At 45.6% G+C, this 21,505-nt stretch overlaps 1 protein-coding gene across 1 annotated transcript in view; it reads left to right on the top strand.

The window, feature by feature from the left end:
* The window catches only part of LOC137539080 (dual specificity protein phosphatase 22-A-like), a 144,331-nt gene extending 131,545 nt beyond the window's left edge, over positions 1-12,786 (top strand). Inside the window, exon 7 of the mRNA XM_068261551.1 lies at positions 12,429-12,786. Coding sequence (XP_068117652.1) covers positions 12,429-12,623 — 195 coding nt within the window. The 3' untranslated portion in view covers positions 12,624-12,786. The remainder of the gene's footprint in view (positions 1-12,428) is intronic.
* The last annotated feature ends 8,719 nt before the right edge of the window (positions 12,787-21,505 follow it).

Below are 21,505 nucleotides of genomic sequence, written 5' to 3' on the forward strand. Positions count from 1 at the left end.
AGCCCACCTTGGGCTCTCTTTAAGGGGCTAATGTTGTAAAAAAATAAATGGTTTTATTCATTACATTATTTTCACTACAGTTCCTCTTTAAGCTTTGGATTGAAGAGATTTTTATAAATGAAAAAAAAAAAAAAAGCTTTTGGAGATCCTGGTGAAGCGATCTCAGCTCAGACGAGGCAGTTCATGGTGTGAGGAAGCTGCGATCCCTCAGCTAGTTCTCCCACCCGCCTTTTCTCAAGGCATTGCGTGTGAGGTGCTCTCTGCACAGAAACCAGAGCCCTGTCTGTGGTTCACCAACACATCAGCAAAATGGCTAAACCAAGCAGACAGGAAAGAGGCCTCTGAAGACAAGCCAGCTCACAGTGACAGGAGAAATCTAACTCAGGAATTTCATTAGAGGTCACAGACCTGCCCTGGGGATCATTGTGTACTTAGAAACTCAACAGGCTCCCAGGAAATTTCCCAAAGACGCTCCCGACAATCCTAGGAATCACCAGTGATGTACCTAGGGAATTTGACACCCAGTGCTGATTATTTACAGCCCTCCCCCCCCCCCAACAAAAAAACAAACAAACAATTTTTTTGATGGAAGGGTTGATGGGTTGGGGCGCCGAGTGTCTAGCTGCAAATTTTGGGGGATTTTTGGGGAAAAGGAGTCGTCAGGATGTGGATGGAGCTAACCATTATGAAACTCAGTACTCTATACATATACAGTACAGTGCTGCAGAAGATGTCAATGCTATATAAATACACAATAATAAATATGGTAGACATTAGACTATGACTATGGTACGATTAGATTGTGAGCTGCTCTGAGGACAGTCAGAAAAGGGGGACATACAAAAGAGGGGGATGCATAGGAGGATTGGGGATAAAGAGGTAGAGGCACAAGACAGAGGGCCTGGTGGGAGAGGAGAAATGGCAGGAAGACCTCTTGCTGGGACTTCTGACATCACCAGTGCTGTTTGGCAGGGACATGCTGTTAGAAGAAGCCACTAAAATCAGAAGAGAGGAAAGGGTCACGGGGGAAGACAACAGGGTGGGAGGGGGAGCTGGGAAAAGAGATACGATTACCTGCAAATTAATCAAGCTAATCTAACTTGCCTGGAGCTTGCTTCTCTGCTCAATCCAGAAGTTAGCTGTCAGCACCTGTATCACTGGTGTCTGCAACAGCAGACTGCCCTGCATCGCCCTAAAAGCGCTTGTGTAATGTTTCCCTATGAGAGTGTTCGCATCTGAGCGGTTTGCTTCCGATCCACTCAGCAAAGCGCTGCCTGTACCATTTTTTTTTTTAAACTTCTCTTTATTTAGAACAGCAAGGGAGATATACAGACGTATTGACAATATTACACCGCTACATTATAACATCTTAAATGTCTACTATAACAATTTCTATTCAGATATCAAAATACAAAATATAAAATATCCTCATATTGTTGCAGTGACGATACTATTTTGTCAAAAACCTTATAACATTTTGACCACTTGTATATAGATAGGTCCCTCACTAAAATGAGGGCATCATAACCCATCTATATTGTTTTACCCTACTGTCATGTTTCAATTGCCTAGGCAGACATAGACAATTAGCCAAAATAATTTGCCTAATAGTAGGTTTATGCGATTAGCTTAAAGAGAAACTCCGACCAAGAATTGAACTTTATCCCAATCAGTAGCTGATACCCACTTTTACATGAAAAATATAATGATTTTCACAAACAGACCATCAGGGGGCGCTGTATGACTGATTTTGTGCTGAAACCCCTCCCACAAGAGGCTCTGGTACCGTACGGTACTCTGGGCAAACTGCCACAATGTAACAATGACACACACAGGAAATGGCTGTTTATAGCTGTCTGTTAAAGCCAGAACAGCTACATAATCTGCCCACAGTAACAATGTCACCATGTAATACATGTCAGAATGTGAATCTGGGAGAGGAAAGATTTTACAATGAGCAAACTCTGACTAAATCATGTATACATAATTATTGTAAAAATTAAGCACCTTTTTATATTAAATTATTTTCACTGGAGTTCCTCTTTAAAGAGAAAATAACAAAAAAGTAAATAAACATTTTCCGCTCTACCCCCACCCTCCACCCCTCCTTTCCCCTTAAACAAGAGGTTATGTCTTTGATAGCAATAATTGTCTATGTTCATCTCTATAATTATATTTCTAAGCGGCCCAGATATCCCCCTATTTTACCTTTCAGATACCACTTAGTGTCCTCAAAGGTTTTCATTAAAGTAACAATTTGACTTCTTGTAAATGTATATTCGATAAATGGTTGCCAGGTCTTGAAGAATTTCGGTACTGTATTTGTTTCATCATTTCCATTGACAACCTCTCAAGATGGAGGATATGGGTAAGATTTGTTTTTAAATCTTCACCCGAAGGTGCCATGGGTTCAAGCCATTTCTTCATGACAGCCTTTTTGGCTGCCAGAAGAAGGAGATGTTCCCACTTTGTGATCAATGGGGCCTCTGTGTCAGATACATTATCTATGCTATGAAATAAACAGAGAAGGGGGTCTACTGCCCTTGTTTTATGAGTAATTTCTTGGGAGTAAATCAAAACTTCTTTCCAAAATTTTTGGATAGCTTCACATAGCCACAACATATGATTTAGGGAGGGGGTCTGATCACCACATTTTGGGCACGAAGATGACAAACTTGATCCAGTATGGCGGTATGGGCCTTTTATAGGGATATAGGCCCTAAATACAGTCTTAAGATACATTTCCCTCCAATCTTCACCCACCATAGCTGACCGAACTGCCAACCAACCAGGGCCGGCCCTAGACTTTTTGCCGCCTGAGGCAAATTTTGAAAAAATTATTGCTGCCGCTCCCCCCCCCCCCCCCTCGTAAGAGGCAGTGGGCGGGGAGGACTCACCTCTTCCTCGCTCGATCCAGCGTGCGCTCCACTGACGTCACTTTCTGCAACGCCGACCACTTACAATACAGTGGGCAGCGTTGCAGGAAGTGACGTCAGTGGAGCGCACGCTGGATCGAGAAAGAGGTGAGTCCTCCCTGCCCACTGCCTCTTACGAGTAGCGCTTCTGATCTATTTAAGGCTGGATGGGAGAAGAGGCCGAGGGACCCAGACCAGGGAGGGGGGGGTCCGACCCCCCTCCCCGCCGCTAGGCCCAATACCCCTGTCCTGCCCGCTACCCCTCCAGCTCGGCGGCCGGCTCCCCGCACCCACTGACGGGCAGATGCCGCCCCTAAAAATGTGCCGCCTGAGGCAAAAGTTTCACCCCGCCTCATGAGCGGGCCGGCCCTGCAACCAACCCTCCTTGAAGAGGTCCTGCCTGTACCATTTTTAGGGCGATTTTGCTACAGAGGAAGGTATAAGAAAAACACAAAACGCTCACAACATAGTTTTGTGTGGTGATTGCGTTCGCGCTTTTAAGAATAAATACATTGTATTTATTTTTTTCCAGGTCAAAGAGTTCAGTTCCTGTCTTGTGTCAGGAAGTGAAAAAAATGCTCGCTCTGCAAAAGCGATTTGAAAAGCTCTTTACACAAAATCACAACATGCAAGTAAGCGCTGGGAGGGGGAAAAATTGTGCAAAAAATCGAAAATCGCTGGCGTCAGCAATTTCGATTTTAGATGTGACCAAAGCCTAAAAGTGAATGATTTACATGATTCAACTATATGTCACACTCAATACAGGGCCTCTTTATTCAACATGGACAAAAGTAAATGTGTGAGCACACAGCCTTATCAAATAACGCACTTATTGGGATGAAAGTACTGTAAGGCCTAATTAATAAAAAAACATTAAATCTACTCATACATCCCCATCACTTGCGTGCATCCCCACACATGTACAATCCCAGCAATTCCACATCACTTTAAAGGGTTATATACTATATGTAGGCTGCAGGTATAGGTGTTACTCATTGCAATTTTTATTAGACAGTCAATAAAATAGTTTTAGTTGTTGAACATGTGTATTTGCTTATATAAAAAGCTAAAAATAAGTGTGTAAACACACCAGTTTATAAGCAAATAAATAATAGCAAGGAAAACTCACGATTTATTCCTTTAATCCCGCTGTTAATACTGCTTTATTAACTGAACGTGGACAATACTGCTGAGTGTGACTGTGGTGGATCACATGACCTTACTGACGCCCAAGAGCCTAAGCAGAGACTAGCACAACAATCTGTGGTTTTCTGTACATTCAGCTGATGACTGCAGTTTGGCTGAATATATCATTTGACTGATGAAGTTGAAGTCTGCATGTTTCAGGGATTATCTGAGAGCCCATAAGAAACTAATATCTCTACGTGTGTGTGTGTGTGTGTGTGTGTGTGTGCGCTTGTGGTTGTGTGTGTGCATGCATATGTGTGTGTGCGTGTGTGATTGTGGGTGCGTGTGTGTGAGGGCATGTGTGTGTGTGTGTGTGTGTGTGCGCGCGTGTGTGCACGTATGTGTGTGGTGTGTGTGTGCATATGTGTGTGTGTGTGGTGTGTGCATGTGTGTGTGCATGTATGTGTGGGTGCGTGTGGTGTGGTGTGCATGTATGTGTGTGCGGTGTGTGTGTGTGTGGTGTGTGTGTGTGTGTGTGTGTGTGTGTGGTGTTTGCAGGCCCGGATTTACCTCACAGGAGCCTGAAGGCACAGATGTCCTGGCACGTTAGACTTTGCCCTCTATGAACCTACAAAATTCCACTGAACCGCACCACAAGTGTGCTGGCTGTCCCAGCTGTCACTTCTTCTTTACTTTCCTTGCCCATCATAGGCAGCTACATGTACCCCTTAGTATTAGGTAGCCAGAAGTACCCTCAATATTAAGTAGCTAGAAGTGCCCCCAAGTATTCAATAGCTAACAGTACCCCTCAGTATAAAGTAGCTAGAGGTGCCCCTGACTGAAGGGAGATCTCGTCAGTGGAATGACGAGAGCAGGGTGAGTAACCTCTCATTTACACTCTCATCAGAAGCTTTCCGGCATCCATGCACAGCTCCCGGTGTGTCACATGACCTGATGCGGGTCAGGTGACGCGCTGGGAGCCGGGCACGGAGGACCTTGGAAAGTCGCTACGAGCTCCAGGAAGTTAAGAAGACAGCGCTGGACATTCGGTATTTTATTTTGCACGGGTGAGGGGGAGGTTAATGCTTTTTCAAGCAACCAGAAAGCACATGTATCCGGCACAAGGCGATCCACACCGGTGCCGGATACTGGGGACTTTGCGCTCTCTCTCTATATATAATTTTGATATACCAATTAACCAATAACCCTCCAAATAACAAAGATGTAGTTTATGTAAGACTACCATGGAAAGTTCCCACGCTTGTTCAGGAAGTGAGGCATGTGACATTTCTGTAGCCATGCTGGGAACCCCGGCAAACATCTGTGGTCTGCTAGCTGCCATATTCGAAGGACGTGTCAAAAAGCCAACTTCCATCAGTATGATTACTAAACAGGAAATAAACTCGGCATTGCAAAGTATCGGTTAAAGTGTACCCGAGGCAAATTCAATAAAAAATATAAGATGCTTACCCAAGAAGAGAGCAGCTTTTAGATCTGGAGGCTTCCCACATTCTCCTGGCCCCCACCAATGCTACGCACCTCATCATGTACAAGGGCGGTTGTACTTCGCCTTCACAAGTAAGCTGCGCAGTAAGCAGGAGCGGCTCCGTAATACTGCACAATCGCAGGCGAACTCGCACAGGGGCAACCCACCCGCATTCATGCATGAAGAGGAGCGTGGGTGCAATTTTCAGGAGAGTCCCAGGCAGCGGCAGTAGGGATGAGGAGCAGAGGCGGCCTTAGAGTACATGTGGGGCTCGGGGTGAGTGTCATATGTAGGGCCTAGAGCCAGAGTATAGCTGTCCCGTCATGAACGATACAAAAGTTGTGTGCATTTCGTATTGTCCAGGGCAGCTGTACTGTCAGTTTCAGTTTAAAAGTACAGAAACACTTCTTTTTTACTTATCTCCCCTCACCTCTTGGAAAAGTCCAGAATTCACACCTAGCTTCTCACATCTATCTGCTAATACCAAATGTTCTGTTCATTTCAACAAGAGTCTGCCCCAACTGCAGTTTAAAATCTTTCCCTCCAAAACTCTGAATAAGAACAATAAAAAGTCACAGGTATTAATGATAACTAAAGATGGGAGACAGAAGGCAGAAATATCAGCATATTTCTAAAAATCAGAGTACTAAGGGGTGGATTCAATAAAGAAAATAGTAATTTCCACAGCGTGCTTTAAATGTAATGTGACGCACATGCTACGCGCGCTATTAGCATACCTCCCAACATTTTAATGGGAGAAAACGGGACACTTAGGCCACACCCCTGGTCACACCCCCAACCCCCTAGTCACGCCCACCCCACACACAAAAAAAAGTTTTTTTTTGTAAAATAACAATGTTATTTACTCCCAAAAGGGAGTGAGGGTGCCAGTGGGTGAAGAGGAGGGTGAGGGTGGCCGTGGGTGGGCAGAGAGAGGGGGGGGGGGGGGAAAGATCAAGGCACCAGCCCAGGATGCGGCATGGATGATCGCCGCCCGCCGCCATTACACTTCTCCCTCCCTCCCAATATGCCCCCCAGTGTCCCCTTCCCCCTGCAGAGTAAAATGAGCAGCGGAGCGGGCAGTAAGTCTGCCTCTCCGCTGCGTACCAGGATCTCCTCTGATCTTCTCGCTTCCTGTGACGTCACAGGAAGCAGGAAGATCAGAGGAGATCCCGGTACGCAGCGAAGAGGCAGTGGTAAGACTTACTGCCCACTCCGCTGCCCATTTTACTCTGCGGGGAGAAGGGGACACTGGGGGGCATATTGGGAGGGAGAAGTATAATGGCGGCGGGCGGCGGCCATCCATGCCGCATCCCGGGCTGGTGCCTTGATCTTTTTTTTTTGCCCTCTCTCCCCAGCAGCCGGGACCTGGGGGGGGGGGGACGCGCGGGACAGCGGGACGGCCCCCCGATTTCGGGACCGTCCCGCCAAAAACGGGGCGGTTGGGGGCCCTGCTATTAGTCACGTAGAACGTGTATAAACAGGAGTGCACGCTATGCTGCGGGTAGTGCAGCATAATGAACGCTATTACCTTAAGCCTCCCTCCAGCATTTAAGGAGCGCTGGTCTCCTACTACCGCCCCGAGACCCTGCGGGTCCAATCACAATGGAGGACATGATTCCCGCACTCCCAATAGGCTGCTTGCCAAGTGAACTTGTCAAGTGTACCAGAGACGAAGCAACCTGCTTTAATTAATACTATATACTAGTAGGGACATGAGAACAGACACTTACCCTGCTGTCTGTTTCATTCTGATCACGGGCGTAACTAGGAGCCATCGGGCCCTCCTACAGATATTCTGACCACCCCCACCCACCCGGGTGCTCGCTCACGGCCGTTTTGGGAGGCTGGATGATCCGCGGTGGAATGTAAGGAAGGTATGTATATCTGCCGCTGCCCGCTGCCTGCACACACGCTTATTGAAGCTGGAGGGGAGCACAGAGGGGAGAGCCAGAGGTGAGGGAGGAGGGGGGGACCGCCCCCCTCCTTGCCGAGTGTGGCCATGGCTTTCCCCTCATGCTGCGACCCCTCCAGCCCCCTAAAATGTCCCTGATCGCGCCCGGGGGGGGGGTTGCCGGGACTGCAGCCCCTATTGTTGCGCCCCTGATTCTGATCTGCCCTGTGAGCTTGTAAACCCTCTGTAAAATCCACTGACTGAGCTCCCAGTTGGCTGTTTTATCAGGCACCTCTACCCGCTCAAACTCGCCCCCCTCTCTGCCTCTGTTCTCCCTATATGTGAGAGCAGTCTGCTCAAGCCCGTCCCTCTCTCTGCCTGTGTTCTCCCTATCTGTGAGAGCAGTCTGCTCAAGCCTGCCTCCCTCTCTGCCTGTGTTCTCCCTATCTGTGAGAGCAGTTTGCTCAGGCCTGACCACCCCTGTGCCTGTGTTCTCCCTATCTGTGAAAGCAGTCTGCTCAAGCCCGCCCCCCTCTCTGCCTGTGTTCTCCCTATCTGTGAGAGCAGTCTGCTCAAGCCTGCCTTCCTCTCTGCCTGTGTTCTCCCTATCTGTGAGAGCAGTCTGCTCAAGCCTGCCTCCCTCTCTGCCTGTGTTCTCCCTATCTGTGAGAGAAGTCTGCTCAAGCCTGTCCCCTCTCTGCCTGTGCTCTCCCTATCTGTGAGAGTAGTCTGCTCAAGCCCACCCCCCTTTCTGCCTGTGTTCTCCCTATCTGTGCACAGAAAGGCATCACAGAGAGCAGTGCCTGTGAAAAGAAAAGCAGCTCAGTAAAAATAGATTTATTTATCTACCCAGTTAATTAGTGTCCCGGCTTGAGTTACACACTTATCTCTCCCCACCTGAGCCAGTAACATACAGGGACACTGCTCTACTGCTCTGATGACTGTACACAGATCAAATGCAGCAGCAGCTGTCCTTGTCTTTGATTTTACAGGAATTAGTAGTAGTAATTGTGCCTGTGTGTATATGTCTGCAGTTTTTTTTTCCATACAGTGGGATGCAAAAGTTTGGGTAACCTTATTAATCATCATGATTTTCCTGTATAAATTGTTGGTTGTTACGATAAAAAATGTCAGTTAAATATATCATATAGGAGACACACACAGTGATATTTGAGAAGTGAAAGTAAGTTTATTGGATTAACAGAAAGTGTGCAATAATTGTTTATCACTTGAGGACCACGGTGGTAAACCCCCCCTAAAGACCAGGCAGTTTTTTCATAATTGGCCACTGCAGCTTTAAGGACAAGCCTGGGGGTCACACAGCACACAAGTGATTCCCTCCACCTTTTCTCCCCACCAACAGAGCTATCTGTTGTTGCTGTCTGACCCCTCCCCCCCCCTTGTGTTTATTTATTTATTTATTTATTTATTATATTTATGTTCTTATTTTTTAAATTTTTTTTTACTATTTCTGTGTTTTTTTCCCCCAGCCGGCTGGGGGGAGGGACCCCCCAGCCGGCTAATCACGGCGATCAGCTGTCATAGGCATCTGCCTATGAGAGCCTATCGCTCTCTTGTCCCCCAGGGGGACAGCCGTGTCACACGGCTGTCCCCAGTACAGTGCAGCTGCTGATCGCAGCGCTGTACTACATGTAAAGACGGCGGTCTTGCCATCTAACAGTCTCCCGAGCGGCGATCGCCGCTCGGAGACCGAAAGTGGGGCGGAGCTACGCCCCCCGAGCAGGAGATGCGCGGACAGCCGGCACGCGATCTCTTGCAAAGCGCAGCCCTATGACTTGACTCCAATTACCGTTAGGCGGTCCTGGGGCTGCCTCTGCATTCACGGCCATTGGCGTGACGCGGTCGTTAGGTAGTTAAAGGAATTCTATCAAACTTTTACTTTTCTGTAAGCACTTTAAATCAATTTGCCAACAACAGTAAGAATGAGCACAGCATATATTTTTGCTGTGCAGAGTGTCTTTGTCTTTATCTAACTACTGTCGTCTGTCGGCTGTCCCCTGAGAAAACTGACGGCGATGGGGAATTGGGGCAGTCCATTATACAAGAGGGGAGCCTCTTGCTGAGTACAGCTGTGGTTTATTCTATTCTGATGGTCCCCATACAGCAGAGCGAGTTATACAGCATGTGATCCTTCTTATAAAGTTACTGTGAGGAGACCTCTCTCGCTGCTAGTCTGAAGGAGACTCTGCTGAGCTGCCGCTGCGTTGCTACACAAAAGTGTATAATGGACTGCCCCAATTCCCCGTCGCCATCAGTTTTCTCAGGGGACAGCCGACAGTAGTTAGATAAAGACAAAGACACTCTGCACAGCAAAAATATATGCTGTGCTCATTCTTACTGTTGTTGGCAAATTGATTTATAGTGCTTACAGAAAAAGTAAAAGTTTGATAGAATTCCTTTAAATAAAATTAGGCAGGTGCATAAAGTTGGGCACCACTATTTTATTGATTCTTAAAGGGAACCTTAACTAGTGGGGAAAAAAAAATTCACTTACCTGGGGGCTTTCCCAAACCTCCTGCAGCCGTCCTGTGCCCGCGCCGGTCCTTCGGTGCCCTCCAGTCTCCCTCCGCGGCTAAGTTTCATTTTCGGACGACTGCCAGTCTGTCTCGGGCAAAGCGTCCTCTTCTTCCGCATTCCCCGTCGTAAAGAGCCATAAAGCGTGTCCGCATGACGCGTCTTGCGTCATGCGGACGCGCTTTATGGCTCTTTACGACAGGGAATGCGGAAGAAGAGGACGCTTTGCCCAAGGACGACTGGCAGTCATCCGAAAACGAAACTTAGCCGCGGAGGGAGACCGGAGGGCACAGAAGGACCAGCTCGGGCACAGGACTGCTGCAGGAGGCTTGGGAAAGCCCCCAGGTAAGTGCATTTTTTTTCCCCACCAGTTAAGGTTCCCTTTAAACCTTTAGAACTAATTATTGGAATTCAAATTGGCTTGGTAAGCTCAGTGGCCCCAACCTGCATACACTTGTGAATCCAATTATGAGAACGAGTATTTAAGGGGGTCAGTTGTAAGTTTCCCTCCTCTTTAATTTTTTCTGAAGAGTAGCAACATGGAGGTCTCAAAACAACTTTAAAATGACCTGAATACAAAGATTGTTCACCATCATGATTTAGGGTAAGGATACAGAAAGCTGTCTCAGAGATTTCAGCTGTCTGATTCCACAGTTAGGAACATATTGAGGAAATGGAAGACCACAGGCTCAGTTCAAATTAAGGCTCGAAGTGGTAGACCAAGAAAAATCTCGGATAAACAGACGCGACGAATGGTCAGAACAGTCAGAGTCAACCCACAGACCAGCGCCAAAGACCTACAACATCATCTTGCTGCAGATGGAGTCACTGTACATCGTTCAACCATTCGGCGCACTTTACACAAGGAGATGCTGTATGCAAGAATGATGAAGAGGAAGCCTTTTCTTCGGCCACAGCACAAACAGAGTCGCTTGAGGTATGCTAAACCACATTTGGACAAGCCAGCTTCATTTTGGAATAAGGTGCTGTGGACTGATGAAACTAAAATTGAGGTATTTGGGCATAACAAGGGGCGTTATGCATAGAGGAAAAGCAACACAGCATTCCAAGAAAAACACCTGCAACCTACAGTAAAATATGTGGTTCCATCATGCTGTGGGTCTGTGTGGCCAGTGCAGGGACTGGGAATCTTGTCAAAGTTTAGGGATGCATGAATTTATTCCACTCAGTATCAGCAGATTCTGGAGACCAATGTACAGGAATCAGTGACAAAGCTGAAGCTGCGCCAGGGCTGGATCTTTCAACAAGACAACGACCATAAACACTGCTAAAATCCACTAAGGCATTCATGCAGAGGGACAAGTACAACATTCTGGAATGGCCATCTCAGTTTCCAGACCTGAATATAATTCAAAATCTGTGGTGTGAGTTAAAGAGAGCTGTCCATGCTCGGAAGCCTTCAAACCTGAATGAACTAGAGATGTTTTGTAAAGAGGAATGGTCCAAAATACCTTCAACCAGAATCCAGACTCTCATTGTTAACCTACAGGAAGCGTTTAGAGGCTGTAATTTCTGCAAAAGGAGTATCCGCTAAATATTGATTTCATTTCTTTTTTGTGGTGCCCAAATGTATGCACCTGCCTAATTTTGTTTAAACAATTATTGCAAATGTTCTGTAAATCTAATAAACTTCATGTCACTTCTCAAATATCACTGTGTGTGTCTTCTATATGATATATTTAACTGACATTTTTTATCGTAACAACCAACGATTTATACAGGAAAATCATGAGGATTAAAAAGGTTGCCCAAGCTTTTGCATCCCACTGTATATATATGTCCCTGCATACATTATTTGATGGGGAACTTTACACACTGTGACACTGACCCAGAAGCAGATGGCAGCCATCTTGGATTTTAGACAGGATAAAAATGAATAATTAAGAATGAAATGAGCACAGGAGAGCAACAAAAATTACAGGAATAGCCTGTATTTGGAATACACTTTCAGGGGGTATGTTTATTTTAAAGGTACCTGTTCATCTCAGGTTTCCTTTCACTGTGATTAAATAAAAAAAAGATTCAGTTACCTGGGGCTTCCCCAAGCCCCTTGCAGCCATCCTGTGCCCTTGCTGATCCTCTACGATCCTCAGTTCCCCCGCCGCGGGTTAATTTTGTTTTCAGTCGCCTAAGAGTCGGCCCCTGTCCATGCGTCTCCTTGAATGCGTCAATTGCGTCCTGCAGGTGCAGTACGAGGTTTCAGGATGCTCTTGACGACTGTAACACGTACAAGGAGATGTGTGGACAGGGTGACAGGGGCCAACTCTTAGTCGGCCGAAAACGAAATTAACCCGGCTGCAGAAGGCTTGGGAAAGCCCCAGGTAAGTGAAACTTTTATTTTTTTTAATCACAGTTAAGGTTCCTACAGTTAAGGGGTGCCTGTGTTGCTGTCTGTACATTATTCACACAGAATGCTTTGTAATTCTAATCTTCCTCTCTCTCCTTGCAGAATAGAATGTGGCTGCGGCAGGAATATGGAAGGAATCCTTTTAACGATCGAGACAGAGTTGAGAAACTATTACCGCAGCGAGCGCAGAAGGAGAATCTGAAAGAGACTCAGAATCAGTGGCTGAACCAGCCGGACTCTGGATACAGCCTTCCCTATAAAGCCTATAGTGGCAGTGCCAGCTGGAATAACCGATAAGAGGTTGTTGATGGTTATTAGACTCCAGGTGGCAAAGATAAAACATGGAGCTCTTCATGCCTTTGAGTGGAACTATTTTGCTAAAATCATTAAGTCCAGTCAGTTTACTTATAATTTGAGTTTTATAAAATCCGTCTATGGACTACAGGCTCTTGTTACATGATTCTATGCTGTCCAGCCTCTTTCTTATGCACCAGTGTGTGTGTGCAGCTGGTGTGAGTGCAGGTAGAAGAGGGTATGAGGATAAGGGATCATGCTTTTCCTACAATGCGTCTGGATTAAAGGGAACCTAAAACGAGAGGTATATGGAGGCCACCATATTGATTTCCTTTTAACCACTTTCCTACTACTAAGGCGCTTAGTACAGACCTGGACAGCAATCGCTATATACTCCTGTCTGAACTGCCTGAGGAAGCGGGGTCACGCCCGTGAAACGCATTGCAATATTGTGGAGTGTATGAATACATTTTTGTGTTATACGTTAAAGAGGAACTCCAGTGAAAATAATGTAGTAAAAAAAAGTGCTTCATTTTTTTACCATAATTAAGTATAAAGGATTTAGTCAGTGTTTGCTCATTGTAAAATCTTTCCTCTTCCCGATTTACATTCTGACATTTATTACATGGTGACATTTTTACTGTGGGCAGGTTATGTAGCTGCTCCTAGCTGTTTTGGCAGTTAGAGACAGCTGTAAACAGCTAATTCCTGTCTTTGAACATTGTTACATTGTGGCAGTTTGCCCAGAGTACCGCGGTACTCAGAGCTTCTTGTGGGAGGGGTTTCAGCACAAAATCAGTCATACAGCACCCCCTGATGGTCTGTTTGTGAAAAGCATTCTATTTCTCATGTAAAAGGGGTAATCAGCTACTGATTGGGATAAAGTTCAATTCTAGGTTGGAGTTTCTCTTTAAGACGTGCTTGTTGTCGTGTCCTTTGGAGTGGCTAAGAGTCCACCTCTACCACATCCATTTTTTAAATTTTGTATATTATTTTATCCTGTTGGCGCTAGAGATGTCAGTGAACGGTTCGGGAACCGTTCGCCGGCGAACCCCTCACCCTGTACTGCTTCCGGGTCGCTATGACCCGGAGTAGTACGGCTGCGCTGGGCCGGCGGTGCGCGTCCTTGATAGCGCGCTTGTTGCCAGGCACTTTTTTTGCGCATGTGCGTGACGTCATGAGCGACGTCACACTCATGCGCAGAGAGTGTCCGGCAACAGGTGCGCGATCAAAGACGTGCACCGCCGGCCCAGCACAGCCGTACTACTCTGGTTCATAGCAACCCGAAAGTAGTAGCGGCCCATAGAGATTCGCTGGCGAACGGTTCGCCAACATCTCTAGTTGGCCCCTCTGTTCACCTGCATCAATTAGCAGTCCACCCTTGGTGGAAGGGCGGAAGACTTTTATGTGAGAGCAACTTCTTACTCCTGAGTGGGGACAGGCTTGTTCTCCCCACCTGCCGTTGCAGTGGTTGCCTGTAAGGTAACCCTGGTTTGTGAGTATTCTATACTTACCTTTCATCTTTCCTTGCCTTAATTCAATACATACTACACTATATTGGCCTCTTGGTGTCCCTGTGTGTTTTTTCCTTCAATTTTTACATCACACTCCTCCCATTCCTTCACCAATAACTTTATTGCTACTTATCACACTAAAATGATCTATATCTTATTTTTGCGGGACAAACTAGACTTTCTTTGGGCAGTACTTTTTGCTAAGAATTAATGAATTTTATATTAATTTTACAGGGAAAAGGAGAAGAAAATAGCAAAAATTCATAATTTCTCAGCTTTCAGCCATTGTAGCTTAAAAAATAAAATGTGCTATTGTAGATTAAACAGACACATTTTATTTGCCCACTTGTCCCGGTTATTACGTTTTGTGTCTCTAGTACATTGTATGGCGATAATATTTTATTTGGAAATAAAGGTGTATTTTTTTCCATTTAGTCTTTTTTTATAACAAAAATGACAAGCCTTTATTTATGAAAGCAACAGTAATATACCCTCATGACATACATATTAAAAAAGTCCCTAAGGTAACTATTTATATAGGTTTTTTTAAATTATGTATTTTTTTTTAATAAGTGATTATTTTGGTAACTATGGGGTAGGGAGGAAGGGGTTAAAAAAGAAAAATAATTTGATAAATTTTTCTATGTAAAAATGTATTATGGCGTATTTGGGTGTATTTATAGTATACTATTGTACTTATTGGCCACAAAATGGCACTACACTTAGTTCCTGTCTGCTGTTAACAGTAGACAGGAACTAGCGCGTGTATCCGTTTGCTTTCTGTTTTGAATGAGAGCTGCGTCTCACTGCCGCAAGCTCTCATTCACCACAGGCACAGTGATCGGGATTGGGAACAGCTGATTCTCATTCCCCGATCGCGGAGGGACATGATTGCAGCAAGTGCGAATGGGAGAGACGCAACGATTGTGAGCGGCGGTGGTAAGTACACGCTTATCTGCTCCCTCAGGGACATAGATAAGTGTGGCAAAAGTAGTGAGGTGGTTAAACAATACCAGGTGCATGGCTGTCCTGTTGATCTCTTTGGCTGTAGTAGTGTCTGAATCACAACCCTGAAACAAGCATGAAGCTAATCCAGTCAGACTTCAGTCAGAGCATATGATCTGCATGCTTGTTCAGGGGCTATGCCTAAAAGTATTAGAGGCAGAGGATCAGCAGGACAGTCAGGCAATGTGCATTGTTTAAAAGGAAATAAATATGGCAGCCTTCATATCCATCTCACAACAGATATGGAATAATATGAACAGATTGCGCTGGTAAGCCCTCATACTACATCAAGGTGGTACAATTGGTCAGTGATTGGCCAATCCTAAAAGTGTGTACCAGGCTTTAAGCATGGTATGTGCATACAATTTTTAATGGCCAATCATTGCCAAATTTTATCACCTCTATGTAGCATGAGGGCTTACCTACACAATCTGTTCACAGTATCCAACATCTGTAGACTCTCATACTACACGGAGGTGGTAAAATTGGTTAGTCATTGGCCAATCATAATTGAGAGTGTGTATCAGACTTTACAGAATACAGAGTCTGTTTAAAGTAAACCGAATCTCACGTAGGGCACTAAATGTACTTACAGTCATTGTCATCAGTTACCTGATCCTCATTATACAGCCTAGCCACACCTCTTCAAGATCTTCATGATTCATAGTGTTATCTACCACTGATAAGACACTACAATGTTATGCAGTGTAAAATCCCCCCCCCCCCCCTTTATATTTAATTGCTAATTATGCACCTATCCCTTGTGCAATACCTTTAATATGTATTATGGAACATACTGTAATATTTATTGCCTTATGTCCCACTTTAGATTGCTTCTGGATTGCTTTGTTTGACTTGTTTTTCTTCTTCTTTGTTGATAAATCAATAAACATTCTCTTTTTTTAACCTGCTGAGCGGTCTGGACGAGCTCAGCTCGTCCAACACCGCCAGAGGCTGCCGCTCAGGCCCTGCTGGGCCGATTTTCGTCAAATAAAAAGCAGCACACGCAGCCGGCACTTTGCCAGCCGCGTGTGCTGCCTGATCGCCGCCGCTCTGCGGCGATCCGCCGCGAGCAGCGGCGAAAGAGGGTCCCCCCAGCCGCCTGAGCCCAGCGTAGCCGGAACAAGAAGTTCCGGCCAGCGCTAAGGGCTGGATCGGAGGCGGCTGACGTCAGGACGTCGGCTGACGTCGATGACGTCACTCCGCTCGTCGCTATGGCGACGATGTAAGCAAAACAAGGAAGGCCGCTCATTGCGGCCTTCCTTGTTTATTCTGGGAGCCGGAGGCGATCGGAAGAACGCCTCCGGAGCGCCCTCTAGTGGGCTTTCATGCAGCCAACTTTCAGTTGGCTGCATGAAATATTTTTTTTTTTATTTAAAAAAAACCCTCCCGCAGCCACCCTGGCGATTTAATCAGAACGCCAGGGTGGTTAAAAAAGGTAGCAACACAATTTTTTCATAATTGGTAAAATTTACAAGAAGACTACAGGAAAACTACGTACTTCACCTGCACAGTAAGCTCCCAGAGACGGGAGCGAGGACGCAGTGACATTTGTCTAGTTAGACAAAATAATTGGCAGGTGACCCGCGGCGGGGAACGGAGCATTCTCGCAGTCTGTGCAATTCCTTTTTCTGAAAACTGCCATTCAGTTCATGGAAATAAGGCAATGAGTACAACATTTTATTTCGTAATCTTACTTTCACATTCAGCTTTTCAGCGCAACTCTTGCCATTTTTATTTATTTATTTATTTTCTCTTGAGTTCTAGTGATAATAAAAAAGCAATTCTTCAAGTGCGAAAATATTCAGGCTATAATCCTGCAGGTAATTCTATACCCCTGCAGTTAATTCTATACCCCTGCAGGTAATTCTACATCCCTGCTGGTAATTTTATAGCCCTGCAGGCAGTTCTACACCCATGCAGGTAATTCTATACCCCTGCAGCAGGTAATTCTACACCCATGCACGTAATTCTATGCCTCTGCACATAATTCTATACCTCTGCAGGTAATTCTATACCCCTACAGGTAATTCTATACCTCTGCAGGTAATTCTATACCCCTACAGGTAATTCTATACCTCTGCAGGTAATTCTATACCTCTACAAGTAATTCTATACCCATGCAGGTAATTCTATACCACTACAGGTAATTATATACCCCTGCAGCTAATTGTATACCCCTGCAGGTAATTCTATACCACTGCATATAATTGAAATGGCCTAGTATTCAGGCTATACCTCTGCAGGTACTGCAGGTAATTCTACAACCTTGCTGGTAATTATACAACCCTGAAGTTAATTCCATACCCCTGCAGGTAATTCTACATCCCTGCGGTTAATTCTAAACCCCTGCAGGTAATTCTACACCCCTGCATGCAATTCTATACTACTGCATGTATTTCTATACCCCTGAATGTAATTCTACACCCATGCAGGTAATTCTACACCCCTGGAGGTAATTCTACAGCCCTGCAGGTTATTCTATACCGATGCACATCATTCTATACCCTTGCAGGTAATTCTATACCCTTGCAGGTAATTCTATACTCTTGCAGGTAATTCTATACCCCTGCAGGTAATTCTATACCCCTACAGATAATTGAAATGGCCGAGTAAACATTTAATGCTGGGGATACACGGTACGTTTCTGTACCGTGTATTGAGCAGCTGATCCGGCCAGCTGATAATATTCAGCTGGTCCGATCACGCTGCTCGACCCCCGTCCGCTCGATCCCCGCCGGCGGACAATGGCAGGGAATCGAGCAGCTGATAAGGAGCGCCGGCGGGCCAGGGACGAACGGTAATCGATCTGTGCGCACGCGCGGACGAGAAGGGACGCAGCGGTGGTCGATCCGTCGGCTAATCGGCCGCCGGATCGACCCGTGTATTACCAGCATAACAAGCTTTCAGGCCAGTGACATCTGTGGGACAAAACATATATTTTAATACTGGTTGTCCAGATTTTTTCTTTTTTTACTCTTAACCACTTCAGCCTACAGCTTCGAAAATCTTATGCATCCGAGCAATGTTCACCTCCCATTCGTTCGCTAATAACTTTATCGCTACTTATCAAAATTAATTGATCTATATCTCGTTTTTTCCACCACTAATTAGGCTTTCTTTAGGTAGTACATTTTGCTAAGAGCCACTTTACTGTAAATACATTTTAACAGGAAGATTAAGATAGAAATGGAAAAAAATCATTATTTCTCAGTTTTTGGCCATTATAGTTTAAAATTAATACATGCTACAGTAATTAAAACCCATGCATTTTATGTGCCCATTTGTCCCGCTTATTACACCATTTAAATTACGTCCCTATCACAATTTATGGCGCCGATATTTTATTTAGAAATAAAGGTGCATTTTTTCAATTTGCGTCCATCACTATTTACAAGCTTATAATTTAAAAAAATTTAATAAGATACTCTCTTGACATGTATATTTAAAAAGTTCAGACCCTTAGGTAACTATTTATGTAGTTGTTTTTTTTTTTTAATTGTAATTTTTTTTATTTTTTTTTTAATACAAAAATGTATTTGGGTAATTTTAGTTTGGGAGGTAAATAGCCAATTTTAGATGTAATATAATGTATTTTTTTATTCAATACAGGTATGTGGGTGCAGTTTACTATTTGGCCACAAGATGGCCACATTCAAAAAATTCCTGGATGCGAACGATGTCGCATCTAGGAACTAAAATGAAGAGAAGAAGTTTCCTGGGGGCAGAAATACCACGCTCTCTGATGAGAAAGCGTCGGTATTTCTCCCGGGGACTTAGATCGGTGAATGGGAATTATATTCCCATTCACTGATCGGGGGGGCAGCGGGAGGCAGCGGGAGCCCGCGCGGGCGCGCGCCCGATCGCGAGCACCACACGGCTGCAGCACCACTGCCTGTCTGGACGGATATATGCGTCCAGATATGGCGAAGTGGTTAAATAGAGTTGGGCCGAACCTCCGATTTTAGGTTCGCGAACCTGGTTCGCGAACTTCCGCGGAAGGTTCGGTTCGCGTTAAAGTTCGCGAACCGCAATAGACTTCAATGGGGATGCGAACTTTGAAAAAAAAAATAATTATCCAGTTCGGCCTATCTGGACGAGTTTCCTCGTCCAGATAGGCACTGGTGCTGCCGCCGGCTCGTGCGCGCGATCGGGCGCGCCCCCGCGCGCGCTCCCGCTGCCCGCCGCTAGCCCCCCCGATCAGTGAATGGGAATATAATTCCCATTCACCGATCTAACTTCCCCGCAGAAATACCGACGCTTTCTCTCCGGAGAGCGCGGTATTTCTGCCCCCAGGAAACAACTCCTCAGCATTTTAGTTCCTAGATGCGAGCTGGTTCGCATCTAGGACTTTTTTCACTGTGGCCATCTTGTGGCCAAATAGTAAACTGCACCCACATACATTTTTGATTAAAAAAAATTATTTTACACTTAAAATTAGCAGTTTCCCTCCCACACCAAAAATTACCCACATACACTTTTTTTATAAAAAAAAAAAAAAAAAAAAAAACAATTAAAAAACAAACAAAAAAACAACATAAATAGTTACCCAAGGGTCTGAACTTTTTAAATATGCATGTCAAGAGAATGTTATTATATTATTTAAAGTTATAAGCTTATAAATAGTGATGGACGCAAATTGAAAAAAAATGCACCTTTATTTCTAAATGAAATATCGGCACCATAAATTGTGATAGGGACATCGTTTAAATGGTGTAATAACCGGGACAGATGGGCAAATAAAATACATGCGTTTTAATTACGGTAGCGTATATTAATTTCAAACTATAATGGCCAAAAACTGAGAAATAATGAATTTTTTCCGTTTTTTTCTTATTCTTCCTGTTAAAATGCATTTACAGTAAAGTGGCTCTTAGCAAAATGTATCACCCACAGAAAGCCTAATTGGTGGCGGAAAAAACAAGCTATAGATCAATTCATTGTGATAAGTAGCAATAAAGTTATAGGCGAATGAATGAGAGGTGAACGTTGCTCGGATGCATGAGATTTTCGGCACTGTGGCGCTGAACCGGTTATGCTGGCCACAAAAGTGATGGAAAAGATGTTTCAAGGGGTCTAACACCTGGAGGGGGGCATGGCGGAGTGGGATACATGCCAAAAGTCCCGGGGAAAAAATCTGGATTTGACGCAAAGCAGCGTTTTAAGGGCAGAAATCACATTGAATGCTAAATGACAGGCCTAAAGTGCTTTCAAACATCTTGCATGTGTATACATCAATCAGGTAGTGTAATTAAGGTACTGCTTCACACTGACACACCAAACTCACCGTGTAACGCACCGCAAACAGCTGTTTGTGTAGTGACGGCCGTGCTGGACTGGTGCGCACCATGGCGAGAGTGCAGGTTTTGGTGGCTTTACAGCCCATATGGTCGCCTGGCTGATGTAGCTGAATGAGAGAACAGTGACTGTCCAGCTGATCAAATTTGGTCTGACCACAATGAGGCAACGACCTTATTATCGTGGGTGTGCCCCCCGAGACACTCATCTAGGCGCCGGTCATTGCTTCATTGTGATACGCAAGCCCCTTCACCACGGCAAGGTAATGATCACGAAGGGGAATGGGCGCATGTACATGCCTTTTCTTTTGTTGTTGCAGCTGCCCGCAGTGCAGCCAGAAAAATTAGGCAGTCATGTACACGCACCAGAAAAATTATTACAGCGGCCGCTGCTAGCAGCGGCCTAAAAAATTCAGCAATCCACCTGGAGTCCCGGACCCTGTTGGTGGTGGCGGAGAAGGTAGTCAAGCGGCCTGCAGGCAGACATGCTGTGTGGAGGGACTGGGAGCGACTTAGTCTTCTTGGGGCAGGCCAGGTAGCCAGTCACACGGCGTGCAGGCAGAGATGCTGTGTGTGCGGGGACTGACTTAGTCTTGGGGCGGGCAGCAGCCCTCCGGGATCCATGCCTCATTCATTTTGATAAAGGTGAGGTACTTAACACTTTTGTGACTTAGGCGACTTCTCTTCTCTGTGACAATGCCTCCAGCTGCGCTGAAGGTCCTTTCTGACAGGACGCTTGCGGCAGGGCAGGAGAGAAGTTGGATGGCAAATTGGGACAGCTCTGGCCACAGGTCAAGCCTGCGCACCCAGTAGTTCAAGGGTTCCTCATCGCTGTTCACAGCAGTGTCTACATCCACACTTAAGGCCAGGTAGTCGGCTACCTGCCGTTCCAGGCGTTGGTGGAGGGTGGATCCGGAAGGGCTACGGCGAGGCGTTGGACTAAAGAACGTCCGCATGTCCGACATCACCATGAGATCGCTGGAGCGTCCTGTCTTTGACTGCGTGGACACGGGAGGAGGATTAGTGGCAGTGGTACCTTGCTGGCGTTGTGCCGTCACATCACCCTTAA

Source organism: Hyperolius riggenbachi, chromosome 11 (genome assembly GCF_040937935.1).
Source record: "Hyperolius riggenbachi isolate aHypRig1 chromosome 11, aHypRig1.pri, whole genome shotgun sequence".
Taxonomy (NCBI): domain Eukaryota; kingdom Metazoa; phylum Chordata; class Amphibia; order Anura; family Hyperoliidae; genus Hyperolius; species Hyperolius riggenbachi.